This window comes from Lontra canadensis, unplaced genomic scaffold (genome assembly GCF_010015895.1).
Source record: "Lontra canadensis isolate GAN:19392208 unplaced genomic scaffold, GSC_riverotter_1.0 scaffold10, whole genome shotgun sequence".
Lineage (NCBI taxonomy): Eukaryota > Metazoa > Chordata > Mammalia > Carnivora > Mustelidae > Lontra > Lontra canadensis.
Genome location: NW_022631004.1, coordinates 15362049 through 15377249, shown reverse-complemented (window position 1 = coordinate 15377249; position 15201 = coordinate 15362049). Strand labels below are relative to the sequence as shown.

General features: G+C 40.1%; 1 protein-coding gene across 1 annotated transcript in view; it reads right to left on the bottom strand.

Moving 5' to 3' along the window:
• EXTL3 (exostosin like glycosyltransferase 3) overlaps positions 1-14901 on the bottom strand; it is a 35086-nt gene extending 20185 nt beyond the window's left edge. Inside the window, exons 1-2 of the mRNA XM_032855706.1 lie at positions 14797-14901; positions 10592-13220 (exon numbers count right to left, since the gene is read on the bottom strand). Coding sequence (XP_032711597.1) covers positions 10592-12739 — 2148 coding nt within the window. The 5' untranslated portion in view covers positions 12740-13220; positions 14797-14901. The remainder of the gene's footprint in view (positions 1-10591; positions 13221-14796) is intronic.
• Between the last annotated feature and the right edge of the window lie 300 nt (positions 14902-15201).

Sequence of the window (15201 nt, the reverse complement as noted above, 5' to 3'; positions counted from 1 at the left end):
CATCCAACAAACTACCCCTGGTCCTTCATTTTACTTTCTGAGCATGCGTAGCATTCAGTTAATACAGAACTGCAATTCTGCCAGTTCAGGGGAATAAAGCTGCCCCCTCAACTCTAGCAACAATGCACATAGTTTAAAATGAAGAAGAAATAATTGAAAAATCCATTTCTTGACTATTCAACTGTAGATTATCAGTTTTGCAAGTCAGACACCAGGAGGATTATCTATAGCAAAATTAGTAATCCAGGAACATAGCACAGAGCTTTAGTACTCAGAGTGGACCCAAAGATCAGCAACAGGGGCCTCGCTGTCCTCCTGAGGACTCTCTCAGAATTGCAGGCCTACCCCAAACCTACCAAGTCAGAACCTGCAAAATCCCCAGGTGATTCCTATTTTGAGAGGGCCTGTAGAGGAAAAAGGCGGCTTTGGAGTCAATCAGAAAAGCCAGAGTTCAAATTCCAACTCCACTACTTACTTGTGTGAAGGTAAGGAAGCAGCCTCTCTGCTAAATGGATACAGCACCATGTTGTGTGCAGAAATGGAACTTGCTTATCAGCCAAACCTGACAATCTTATAAACAACCTAATTCACTCTAAAAACAGAAAGCAACAACAAAAACTAAAATAGTCATGATCTGATGCCTAGATCATATCCAAAATTTTTATCCAATTTACAAAGTAAATCAAATCAAGAGGACCTACTTGTTCACTGGAAGAATTGGAATTGAAGATCTAATACCAAATGTGTTTTAGCCTAGATTTCACATCCAAGTTTTTATCAAGTTTATTAAAGTCCATTAAGAGGCAAGTCCATTAAGAACAATTACTATGGGGGCTCAGTCTGTTAAGCATCTTCCTTCAGCTCAGGTCATGATCCTTGGGTCCTGGGATCAAGCCCCACATTGGGCTCCCTAAGCAGTGAGGAGCCTGCTTCTGCTTCCCCTTCTCCCTCTGCCTCTGCCTCCACTGATGAGTGCTCTCTCTCTCTCTCTCTCTCAAATAAATAAAATCTTAAAAAAAAAAAAAAAAAAAAAAACTACTACTATGGATTCCAGAAATAGAGTACACATACTACTTCTGCTCATCCTGGCACAACTCCAATGGGCTGAATGGCAGCAAGATTTTCAGGATTAGGGAACTGATGCAATAGTCATCAGAATAAAAGAAAAAATTTAAGGATTCATAGAAACACAACATCATGAGTTGCAGCAGCTTATTTCTGGTTAGCTTACAAACAACTGTGGTCAATAAGTCTGCTTTCAGAATTTATAGCAGGGATTCTCAATTCTGAGTGATTTTGCCCACCATGAAACATTTAAAACAATGTCTTTGGACATTTGTGGTTGTCACAACTGGTGGGGGAAGGGGGTAAGCTACTCGTGTCTAGTGAGCAGAGGCCAGGGGTGTTGGTAAATCGTACAAAGCACCGGACAAGCCCCACAACAAAGACTCATCCGACCCTAATACCATTAGGGCTACTAATGAGACACCCTGATTTAGAGTCAACGATCAGAAGACAGTACACCAAACTGCAAAGAATAAATGTAGTTTGTTATTTAAGAACAATCACCTTTTCCTCCTAACCAAAAAGATTTCTGCACTTATAAACACTGCACATACTAACTAAAATTAAGGAGGGGAAAAGAGTAAAAGCTTTCTTCTAACAGTTCTGCCTCCAAGCTACAGCGCTTAATGGCTGTAATCAGCAAACCAACCGTTATCCCTTCTGGCACCAAAATCCTAAGGACAAAAAAACTTATTAAATATTTGTAATGCAGACCTGCAGATGAGCTTGGCCTCTAAGAGTCTGAGAAATGACAGATCATACATGAAAGAAATGAGTCATCCAGAGTAGTAAGTCGTGTTTACAAAATATTCTCATTTTTGTGAAATTCTTTGTTTTGTTTTTCAAATTAAAAAACTCCTTCTTCCCCAATTGGCTATTTTTTTCATGCCTTACGATTATACGTTAGTAACCTGTGAACATGAATACTGACCTACACGTTACTGAGTGAATTACTGGTTACAACACTGACCAGAATGTATAGACTATGGTCCCTGGAATCCAACAAGTGTTCAACAAACATTTTATAAATGAATGAATGAACAATTGACTCGGAAATAAGACCTAATTTAGCCCTGTCCATTCTATTTTCAGAATACGGAATAAAGACGATAAATTTATGTATCAAAACTATAACATTCTATATACTGAAACCGCCTTGTATTTAACCTAGTTTTCCACAGCAAAACAATCCATCAACCTACAACTATCAAGTCAGGAGCAATGCTCAGTAACATTCATTTTTCTTGCTTCACATACAGTGCTTCCTGGGGATGCTTCACTAGTTCTCCTGTTTACCATCATTCATAAAAGCCTTGACTTTCTCTCACTGCAACTCTCTTCCTGTCACAATTGAACAGTACAGCAATCATAGCCTGGAGCCCTACCATATGCAAATGTATGCAAGTGTATGTATGATCAAAAAACAATTTTAGTAACCTCAGGTAACATTCAAATTGGTTCTTGAGGAATTTGGGAATTTATGAATGATAAAGAGCTACTATTCTAACAGGATCCTTTCTTCTAGTATGCTAACTAGGCATTTGGCTTCTAAATCCAGATAGAATCAGCAAACCCACATGAAGTAAGAAAGTATCAATTTATATCATAAATACTTAATTAGTTATCATAATAAATGTGATGTCCAATTAATAGTTAGCAAATATCTCTTAATATGTAAGGGGTGGAAATATAAGTAGTTACTGCTGTTAACAAGGAACAACAGCACATGTCAACAATTATTAAGTGACAGTTGCTTAAATGTAGCAGGATAAATTTGGATTCAAATAGAATAAATACTTAAATATGGAATCTTTTATAAAAGCAGCTCATGACCAGCCATAGGTAGGTCTTTGAAGTTGGTAAGCAAGAAAAATAGGGCTTGAAAAGATTATGTGAATTAACAAAAGTCATAAAGCAGACCAAGAACAGAGAGCACAAAAAGGTAAAACATACCTAAGAAGTAACAAAATTAGAAAACGTATGTGGAGGGGCTCCTGGATAGCTCAGTTGGTTAAGTGGTCGCTCTTGATCTCAATGCAGGTGATAATCTCAAGATCACGAGATGGGAGTCCTGTGTCAGGCTCCATGTTGAGCAGGGAGTCTGCTTGAGACTCACTCTCTCCCTCTCCCTATGCCCCTCCCCTGGCTCACACGTACATATACATGCATGTGCGCTCACCCACTCTCAAATAAGTAAATCTTGGAAAGAAACAGAGAGAAAAGAAAATGTAGGTGGAAAATATAAAGTGATCATGCAAATACATAATGCCACCTACTAAACTCGGCAATTTAAATATCCTTATAACATTATCCTTTCTCTCCTTTTCTCTTTTTTTTTTTTTATAGAGAGGGAGAGAGAGACTCCTAAGGAAGCTGCATGCCCAGCGCAGAGGCCAGTGGTGCGGCTCCATCTCACAACCCTGAGATCATGACCTGAGCAGAAATCAAGAGTTGGGACACAAGCAATTGAGTCACTGGGGTGCCCCTTTTTCTCTTCAAGATCAAATTTTGTTCAGCCAAAGCTAGCAATTTTCAGCCTCAATACATACACATGTTTAATGCACTTCTGTAATGAATACATTTCTGAAAATGAACCTTATGTCAAGGCATCATATAGACAGGTAAACAGCATCTAACTTTTGTCCTCCATCCTTCCCTTTTTCTCCAACTTAAAAAAGTAACCCATCACAGAGCTCAGGAATCAAGAAAATAAGTCCAAAAGGAAGCACATGGTCACGTTTACCTACCTGTGAGGACTCGTGAAACAGCTTGAGGGGATGGTGATCAACAGATAAAAGCCAAGGAGCATTAAGATAATTAGTTTTTCAAGGAATTCATTCAATAAACACCAAGTGGTGGGGACAAAAAGTTAGGAAGTGCACAGAAGAAAAAAGAATAAGAAGGTAACACACTGACCTGGTTTTCTATTTACAACTTACTTTAAATTGGGGTCAACTGCAGTATTAAAAAATTATATGTTTTGGGTTATAAGTCTATTTTAACTCATATAAGAGAAGTTACACATGCTCCCTATGAAACTGTAGGTAAAGAACTGTGGGCAGCACAGATTGGAGGTCTGCTATCAAATCAGAGAATGCATAGCAAGACCACAACACAGTGGTCTTCACAACACAGTGCTGAACCAGCACACAGAAAATGCTCAAAACTTGTTAGCACTTATTATTACACAAGATTAACACAATCTCTTCCTGTTTTATTTTGTGAACATTTAATACACACACACACACATATACATACATACACATACTGTACCTTTTCAAGAAATTCAAATTTGGTAAAAATATGCACTGACCATGGTTCAGAAGTCCTAAGTTCTAATTTCAATATTAATTAGTTGAGTGACCTAAATAAAATTCTCAGTCTTAGATTCCTTACTTTGAATTAATAAAAAGAGTACATATAGACTAAGAGGGGAAGATTCTACCTAAAGAACTGATTTGTAGAAATTAGGAAATCATTTATGCAACATGACTTTTCCGCAATTCCTTTATGTTATACATTTATGATTCTTGCTATCAATTTCTGATTTCTGGTAGCTTTGTTTTACACAATTCTCCTTCGCAACCATGCAGCCCCTTCTCAAACAGAAAAAAAAAAAAAAAGAGCCACAGCTATAATTACCAAGTTATTAAGTAAAATGATGTCCACCACCCCCCAAAAAAATCAGATACACCAACACCTAATGAAGTCTACCAGACTTTGTATAGTCTTGGACCTAGAAAAGCTGGGCAGGGTTCTTCCTATTAGTTGTGCTTCAAAATCACAATTTTAGGAAATTATCATCTGATATACTCAAGTAATATTTTTAAAAGGTGAGTGGGCACAGATAAAAATAAAGTGTATCAACTTTCTAAGGAATAGCCTTTGGAATTACCTGTACTGTTGCCTGAGGTCTAGCCAGAAGTTAAGCCTTTAACAGCCTGACTGGCAGAGACCCAGGCCTGAATATTAATGACTCTTCTAGTCTTCCTTCTTCTTCCCTTAGTTGACTACTGGCATGATGACTGACAGGACAATAACCACCTTGGCATGACATCAGGTTCCCAAAACAGAATTCTCCTTTTCCAATTCTAATATCAAGGGCTGAGAAGGAGGGGAAAAGGCAGTGAAAAATACTCTCCTATCTCTATATATAGCTGCCATTTGGAACAATGAGCGCATTTTGGCCTTACCACTTCCACAGAGACCTTGAAGTCTACAAGGGAGGTGTGATATGCTTAAGTCACCCTCTCCACCACCACTGCCCTGGTCCAAGCTGCCCACACCCCTCACCTAGGCTCTTGCAATAATAAATAGCCTTTGAACTGTTTATTCTGCTCTTTTCTCTGCAGTCCAACACACATCATATTACTCCTCACTCAGAACCCTCCAATGGCATCCTAACATACCTAGAATAAAATCTCCAATCTCAGGCTGCCTGGGTGGCTCAGTGGGTTAAGCCTCTGCCTTCAGCTCAGGTCATGATCTCAGGGTCCTGGGATCGAGTCCCGCATCAGGCTCTCTGCTAGGCAGGGAGCCTGCTTCCTCCTCTCTCTCTCTCTCTCTACTTGTGATCTCTGTCAAATAAATAAAATCTTTAAAAAAAAAAAAAATCTCCAATCCCTACCATGACCTACAGGGTCCTACATTTGCTGACTTCTACTCTCTCCAACCTGCTTTCAAATGCTCTCCTTGCTCACTCCACCTCAGATTAACACAAGGCATTCTTGCCATGTCTCGAACATGACAAGCTCCTCGCATTTGCTATTCTCTATATATTCCTCCAGAATTTACACAGCCCATTCCCTCACTTCATTCAGGCTTCTGCTCACATGTCACCTCTTCAGGGAGGCCTCCCCAGGCACATTATGTAAACTGTACACTCAATGGAGAAGAGAATTAAAAACGAAGAATTGGGGAACTGGCTGCCCACAAGACTGAGAAATGAGTAAGTATGCAGTGTGAAGATGAGTGGGGTTTTGAGCGAGCAAGACCACATCATTAATTACTGAAACATGTCCTCCTTCATAACAACCCAAGTTTTCAAACTCAAAAAGGACTGATTTTGATGTTCTTATTTCCACAGAGAGCTCTAAACAAGGCCACCCTATTTATTACTATTATCCAGAATACAAAGCAGAGTGAGGAAGATGTGTTAACTAATCAGAATGAAGTAATAACTCAAACCAAAATTTGGCGTGGGCTATGTATCAAAAGGATTACTTGGAGGTTTCTGTTTTCAGGAAGGCTGAAGAAGCTCCTAACAGACCCAAACCTCCTGCAGATGGTAACTATAAACTCTGGACAAAAACACCAAGGAAGCAATTACCTGAAGGCACTGGACAGTGAACAGAAGGTGGCAAATTCCAGAGAGGAGCTGAAATTTAGGAAAGAATTACCAACATGAGTAGAATCACCATTGCTTTTATCCTGACAGTAGGCCAGAGTCAGCAGCATATGAACAGCTAAACTCACATACAACATCCAAGTCTTTTCTGGCCTGAAGAACAAGAGGGAAGAGTGGGAGTCAAAAACAGCCCTCAGAAAGAAAGGAGATTCCAGAAGAGAGAGAGCCAGATAGAGGGAGCTCCAAGTTCTATGTATAAACTACCCAGTCTCTGGCCCCCTCTAAGCCACATGTGCATGCCTGGTGCTATCTGTAAGCAGACCAACAAAAGATAAAAGGATCAAACTCACATTTGAGTTGCTGCTCAAGAGAAAGAACTTGCAGTCTAAGTTCAACTGAAGAAACTGCTTGCAAAAACTAAAACATCAATACTTTTCAGAGAAATAAAACAAAACCCACAGTCTTCACTGTATAATATTCACACTGTACAAAACTATGTGATGTACCAAGAACCAGAAAAACTTGACTCTCAAGAAAAAAGCAATTCAGTTAAATCCACCAAGTGACCTATATGTTGGAATTGGGAGACAAAAAAAGGATGTTGAAGTAGCTATTACAATTATGTTCAATGAAGTAAAAAGCATACTCAGAATGGAAAAAAAGAGGAGATCTCAGCAGAGAAACAGAAACTATTATTTTAAAAACATGGATAGTCTGGAACTGAAAAATATAATATTTGCAATTTAAAATTGGACGAGCTTAACTGTAGAGATGACGCAAAAGTCTGTGAACTTATCAATCAAGAGAAATGATCAAAACTGAATAGGGAAAAAAAAGTTTAAAAAAAATGAACAGACACTGAGAACTGTGGGATACAATCAAAATGTCTAATATACATATAATAGAGCCCCCAAAGGTGAGGAAAGAATGGAACAGAAAAAACATCTGAATAAATAATGAAGTAAAAATTTCCCAGTATATGCTGAAAAAAAAAATTTGACAGATTTAAGCGCTTAGTGAATCCCAGTCAGAACACAAATCAAAGAAAACCATGCCAAGGCATATCATACTCAAACCACTGAAGAAAAAAAAAAAAAAAAAAGTAAAAAAAAAGTCTTGAAAGCACCCAGAGAAAAGAAATTTGGAAACAAAAATTTGGGGAAACAAAATTTTGGAATATGTGGAAACAAAAATTTGGAAACCACTGACATACCATCAGAAACAAGGGAGACCTGAAAACAGTGAAACAGCCTTAAGATGCAATGAAAGTGGTCGTATCCGACCCAGTAAGGAGTTTTTGGAAGGACCAGCTTTCAAATCCCTTGGCATACTACTTCTCTCCATTTGACTTCCATTAGATAGTCTTTGTTGTTATGCTCCCAGAGCTAAGGAACCTGATTCAACTGTTTACAAAACAGGCAAGAGACAAAGCGGTCACCCACCATCACCACATCTGTCACACCATTCCGACAGCTACTTCAACTAATGGCACTTCTCCCATCTCTCTGGGTGGAGTCTAATCACCTTGCCCAGCCCCTATCCTATTTGAATTGATGAGAATTAAAGCAATTGGGGCAAGAGTATCCAAGGATGGTAGCAGTAAAGGTCACATATACTCTAAGCCATACCTAATTCAGTTTCCCTTGTTATCTAAATAATAGACAAGAATGAGGAATTTTAATATACAAATACCGGTAGGCACCCCTAAAACAATCCCTCTCTACCAAAAACGTAGGGCTCAATAGATTTCATAGCCCACAGATATTTAGCATTTATGCCTAATGCTTAGATAAGAACCTGAGCACAAGAGAAGCACAAACTGTCCATCGTTTTCCGAAATGGTATGTGGGGTTCCTGGGTTGATTAAAAAATGCTGATTTCAAATCATTTTCTCTGAAGGACTGGAATCTGAGAGACTGCCTGGGAATCACCCTACTGCTAATTTTAGAAGTACCTGTTAATTATAACATAATGGATAAGGTACATCTGCATCCCAGATAGCAAAACTACTCCACATCTCATTATAGTGCCATTTCTCCAGAGGGGAGAGAGCTGCCAGTCCCTCCTAGTCTCGATACCTGGTAATGTTGGCTCCATGCCCAAGAGGCCAGCAATTCAACCACTGACACCCCCCGCAAAAAAACCTCCCTCTCTTAAATAGAAAATGGAGTCAAAATATTTAGAGAATACAGTGTTTTCTCCAGCTTGAAACTGTTTCCTCTTTTTCAGAAGAACTAAAAAACACCAGTACCGCTAATATGAGTAAGCTATTCAGAATGGCCTCCTATTTGGAAAGTTTCTGGCATTTTCCAACTAAGCATTGTATTATTGCAATGAGCTACCCAGTAATCAAAGAGGACTACTTATTTCCCACCAGAGTTAAAAGAAAGGATTAGTTCTGGTAACTTCTCTAACAAATTTCAGTCACTGTTAACAAGGTGGTGTCGGCTTCTCTACATCCATACCAAATTCAAAAAAAACTCAGGAAAAATGGCAAACAAAAGCTGCTTTATTATTGTATTTGAGCAGCATCCACCTTTCAAGGAACAAATGCTTTCTTTTTTCAAATTTCAGTGACACTTAAAAAGTTGTAACCTCTAAGAAAAAAGTGAAATTTATTCAGAAAGAAATCTATAAAGAAATTTTCCCATTCACAACACTTTTCTTAATATACAAGATAAATTCTGGGATCAAAAGTTTTTAGAACCCCACATAGTTTGAAGAGCCTCAGATTATAAATTCAATTAAAATTTAAAAAAAGAAAAGACTAGCAGTGGTAGAAAGAAAATTTAAAACAAAGATTTGTACAGGAGAAGGTAAATGGTAACAGCTACAACACAAAGGGAAACTATGCAGAGGACAGACAAGGCCTTTACCAGTGAAGTGAATTAAAGTTGTCCATAACACAGGCAGCATATCCATACTGCCTTCCATCTTCTTGGACATAAAGAGATAAGTAGGAGTCAAACAGTTACTGGGTACCTTTCTAGATTCCTTACTTGTATTATTTTATTTTCCTCTCTAAGCCTTAAGTCAAAGAAGTTAACTCATCAAAGATCACAAAACTGACTACTTAATCCCAGGTCTCTATTACTCCAAAACTCATACTGCCCTATTATACCATGCTGCTGCTCAGGAAATACTTCACATGAATCAGTTTCTTGCTGATACAATTTTAAAAACCAGTCTAGCACAAATATTCCCCTTCTAAACGGATTCTTCCTAAAAACTACACTAATTTTCTTTAGCAACCTTCTAGTAATGCAGGGCCCATGGGAACTTCTGCTGTCCTTGCTACCTTTTTCTGAAAAGTATCTGTGCCACAGGATAAATAGGGGCAGTTTGTTTGCTTATGACTTGCTCTAAGGCCTCACATTTAAGATAAGTAGGTAATCTTCTAGATTGCTAAATTTATGCCAAAAGGTAGATAAACAACAAAGTCCTCAGAACTAAAGCCCTATCCTGCTATTATCTTTCCTGTAAAATATGGCATCCAAATCATGACAGATAAGATAAGGTAAAGAATAGAAAGAACCTGTGAGAGACCAGGACCTCCAACTCCCAAATATTTCAAACCCCAATTCCAATCTTCCAAAAAACCTCTACAATATTCTGACAAATAGTCCTCTTGCTAAGTCTGGAAGGTGATTAAAGCTGCAGCTTCTGGAATTGGACAACACTGAAGCTCAGTTTGTCCATGACTTGTCATGATTATGACCTTGGGCAAAAGAGTTAACCTCTTAAAGCCTCAGCTTCCATAGATATAAAGAGAAGAAACCATAATAACGATGTAAGTTTGTAAATCCTAAACTACACTGCCTGGGTCACACGTACTTCCTAAGCATTAGCTGTGTCGTCATCATCTGCATGAACATCTTTGTTATGACATGGAAGACATCAACAGGGCAACCGAAGGGCTTTTGTAAATCTTCATGGGGCCAATATTGATTTCAGTTTTGGAGAGTCTTAGGAGATTTAGGAAGTGAGTAGCAGAGATGGAACTGGCAAGGCCTGAAAGGACTGAAAAAGAAGCAAGCACAAATTCCACAGGGAAAGGAAATCTGTATAGTTTAAAAAAAAATTGTATCTACAAAGACTTACACTATATATATTTGGAAAAGGGATTACAAGTGAAACACTATCTCATGCAGTAAAACAAACTGCTCATTTTTCTATTACCATGATAGGGACGCCAATGTCAGGCCACAGAAGGTCCTCCGACGGTAGCTTGGGCGAATTCCATACCACCACTACCTTGTTCAGGTAAGGGAGGCCATTCAGTCTCTCTAGAGAGTTCATAAGCACTTCCTCCCGCTCATAGGTCAACATCACCACTGTGAACTGCTCTCGTGGAACATTGCCTCCAAGTGCTGCCTGAAACTCCTTGCCAGAACCCCCAGCTCCACCACCAATAGGCCGAAATCCAGTCCCTGAGCCCAAGAATTTGGCTTCTGAGGGCAACACGGGGTCAAAGGGTGTGTGGGGGAACAGATGGAAAGGCCCTGGAGCAGAGTTCCAGCTGCGGTAAAAATCAGTGACAGTCAATGTAAAGTTGCGGAGGTATTTGGGTGAGGCATAAGGCGGCTCCGTCTCCACTGGCCCCAGGTCCAGGTCCCCGTTGTCGGCCATGTTAGGGTCAGTTCCAGCCGCCTTGCCTGACCGATGGGGGATCTCAGCAGCTGCCTCTTCCCGGATGGGAGCAGCTGGGATCTGTATGCGAGTCCTAATCATAGCCAGCACGGTATTAAAAATACTGTCAGCGGTGGAGAAGTAAGTCTCCCAGAGAAAGCGGCCTTGCCGCCGCATAGCCAGCAGATCACTATCTGAGAGGCTTCGTAACAGAAAATGAACCTCAGTAACGCGTGGCTTGGGAACCACCAGGGCGGCCTCATTCCACTGCAGCATGTCCTGGTAAGGAAGCTGTACCTGCTCCCCCAGCACAACTGGGACAGCACCGACTTCCAGGGCTTCAAAGAGCCGTGTTGCACACCCAGACGAAATAACCAAGTGAGGGTCCCCAGGAGTGATAATGAGGGCGAAGGTGGAAAGCTTCAGCAATTCCAAGCGGTCCTCACGCTCACCACACAGTGCCCACTCGGTAGGCAGACTGGGCTTCGGCTGGTTTTTGCAAGTAAATTCTACCAGGACCTGATCTAGCCTGCTGTCCTGTACAGCCTTTAAGGTGGCAATGATTCGATCATCATAGTCAGCTGGAGGGTCACCTTCCATTTCTTCTTCAAAGGAGCGGGCCTCCTGAAGGCTGGATCTCAGTGATTCAATCTTCTCACCCTGGAAGGTGAAAAGATATTTCCGTTTAACTGGCACCTGTGGTGGGATTTCCATGAAGTTGGGCTCCGACATGGCATGGACTAGTGGCGACACTACCAAATCAAAGCCAGGTCTGTATTGGGAAGCATAGAAAGTAGACTGAGCCACCATGGCACGGCCTGTACTAACATTATATAGTAAGTTCTGTGTATCTGACTTCCGTGACAGATTGATGATGACATGGTTGTGTCCATCTGTCCGCCAATGTGGTAGGGAATAGAGTTGCTTCTCAAGTTCGGCAGGCCGAAGCACTACTGGCTCCTGTATTTCTCCCACTAGTATCACATAAAGGCAGGCAATGTCTGCATTTTCTGTAACATATACATTGGCTCGTGCTGTAGCTTGGAAAGCCTGCTTGACTAAGGGATCCAGGTAGCTGCCAAAGGCAAACTGGTCACTGTCATATACATAGACTGGAAAACCGGAGGTGAGAGGACAACGAGAATAATCAAAACAATTGTGAAGCCGGCATCCCCGTATGACCTTTGGGGGAGGAAGACCAGCATCGTCCTTCTCTGGAAGCAGCCGGATAGGCAGAGAAAGTTTGGGCTGATTCTGAGCCATCAGCTCTTTATAAGAGTGCTCAGTCTGGCTAATGACATTCTTGAGCTGAAGCAGGTCCTGCTTGGCATTCTCAATACTCTTCTTACAGGCTTCAATCTTCAGATTCAGCTTGGCAATTTCACTGTTCAGCTCTTGCCGCTTGGCTTCCAGCTGCAAGAGCTCCTCACTCACAGACTCACGAATCCGGCAAAGATCCAGCACATGCTTTACCTCGCAGAGTTCGTTACCAGCCCTTGGGCCAAAAATCCGCTTGCCGGCCTCATCAGCCTCATCCAGAGTGGTGAGATAATAGTGAGCAATGAGGGGGAAGAAAACCAGAATAATGAAGAGCGTAAAACTGAGCCATGTGAGTCGGATCCGGTTGGACCACCGTAACATACAGGTTTGACCTCCATTCCCCACTCCCCCATTCCGCAACATGGTATAGCCCGTCATGAGTTCCTGTGTGGCTTTTGCCCCCTCTAGTCACGTTGGGTCACTCGCCATAACCATGAGTTTCTAGTAAACAAACTCAATCTCTTTTCACTCACACCTTTCTGGTAAGAGTTAGTGTGCTCCCTGTACAAGGCACGGAATAAAATGGAAATTTCATTTTCCTCAGCTGTAATTGAAATAGTCTCTGACCTTATTCCAGCAGATTTTAAGTTCTGATTGCTGACCAGTGGACATGTCCTTACTCTTTATCGAATGGTAAAAGGTACCACATTGTTGATGAGATGAAAAGGAGAAGGTCCCTGATGATGAAACCCAGGAAAAATAACCTGGAATCAGACAGGCTTTTTCAACTGCCATAGCTCTTGTTCCTCGATTTTGCTGACCAACAAATACACATAGTTACTATTCACAGTTATAAAGTAGCTGGTTAGAACAGAAAGAAATGCCAGCCTCTTATCGATGTCATTGCCAACAATCAGGCCTGCAAAAGAAAGAGAACCATGTCAGTCTTGAAAAGATTATGTCCAACAACCCCACCTTCCCTCACGTTTCTAGAAAATGCTTCTATCTTAAAAGATAAAGGAACAGCTGGAACATTGGGCATGTGTCTCATAGGACATTTTAAGTTCAGTTTAGGTTGCCTTCATATGGATATTTTCCTTGTGGTTAATAAGAAATGGATAAGGAGAAGTGTCCAAAAACAGCCTCATATTTTATACACACAGATATACATACCCCTTCCTCCTATTTAACTGGATATAGAGCAGAATTAGAGCTCTATAAAATGAAGATCAACCACATTCAACAGAGTGCAAAGATGTCTGCAACAATTTTTATTTAAGACTGAAGCAGCATCTTTAGATGGAGAAACACCACCCTATCCAGACTTGATAGCCAGTTCTACTCCTAAGATGAGTCTCTTTTTGAATTACTTAGGGAAAAAAAAAAGACTCTGAGAAGCTCAATGTTTTATATTCAGAGTTGAAACGAGTTGAAGAGAATTCTTTTGATCTTTACCCAGTAGTAGGTGCATTAATCCAGAGACAAAAATATATTTCCCAGGTTCCTTCTCATTTATCTTCTGCTAGCAGACATCATGTGCTCCTTCTTAAAATATAAATAGTAACTTGGTCTTTTAGAAAGACTACTATACTTAGAAATGAGGGCCGTTATTTCTTGTCCTTTGGAGACAGATTTGCTATCAAACTTTATACCTCAGTTTCCTAATCTCCCAAAATGGAGAGAAGTGTACGGAGACAGAAACAATATATTGTGTTGCTATGACAAGAAAGGACAGAGGATTTAGGATATTTTCAGCTAATAAATCTTGAAACAACATTCCCACTCCTGTTCATTTACCAACTTTATAGCTACAAAAGCTTTTCACTTCTTTCATCTCAAACTTAACATATGTAGAACTGAACTCCTAATATTCTGTGCCAAAGAAAAATCCCAATTTCTTCCATTCATTTCCTCCAAAAAGTATTTATCATACTTTTGACATGTCTGAGACATATTCAGTATAGCTGGGAGAAGGTAGAATGCAAAATAATCTTTGAGGGAACCTCCTTTAACCTGAGATACAAGATGTAAACGAACAGCAAGGGTATTACTACAAGGTAGGATAATGTACATAACCCACCAACAGGTCTCATTTCACAATCCTCTCTCTAGCTTCCATGTTTGGTACAAAATTATTAAAGTCTGGATACAGTTTTCTCTCCTTTAAATAAAAAAAGTTGCCAATGTTAATAAAAGGCTTGCGTAAGTAGAACAAGAGATACAGACAACAGAAAACAAAACTATTGATCACAAAAAATTTGTGATTAAATTTGGTGGATCAAACCCTGGATAATTAACAACTAAGCAAATATCCCAGAGAATGTTAAATCAGTATTTCTAAAGCACTATCCTTCTAATTCAAATGTTAAAAATCTCTCTGTTTCCAAAAGAATACTCTCTGCACCTTAAAATCGGATTATAACAAAAAAATAAGAAGTGGAGGAAATAAAGGAATGCATAATCAAGAAAATTCAGTTGATTCATTCCCTCCTTACCATGTGTTTCTGGATCCTTTCTTTTTCTAACTCATGCAGCATTTTATTTCAGTATACAGTTTCTTGAAATAGTGAACTCCAGGTCCCAGGGCTTGTTCTCCTGATAGAAAACAGAAAAGTGACATGCCATTAGAAAAACACTCAATACTGGGCAGCCTGGGTGGCTCAGACAGTTAAGTTTACGCCTTCCGCACAAGTCATGATCCCAGGGTCCTGTGATTGAGCCCCGTGTTGGGCTTTCTGCTCAGCCGAGAGCCTGCTTCTCCCTCTCCCTTTGCTGGCCGCTCTGCCTACTTGTGCCTTCTCTGTCAAATAAGTAAATAAAATCAAAGAACGAAAGAAAGAAAGAAAAATGCTCATAAACTAAAGGTGCTATTAAACAATGTATTTACTAAAGGGGGAAGA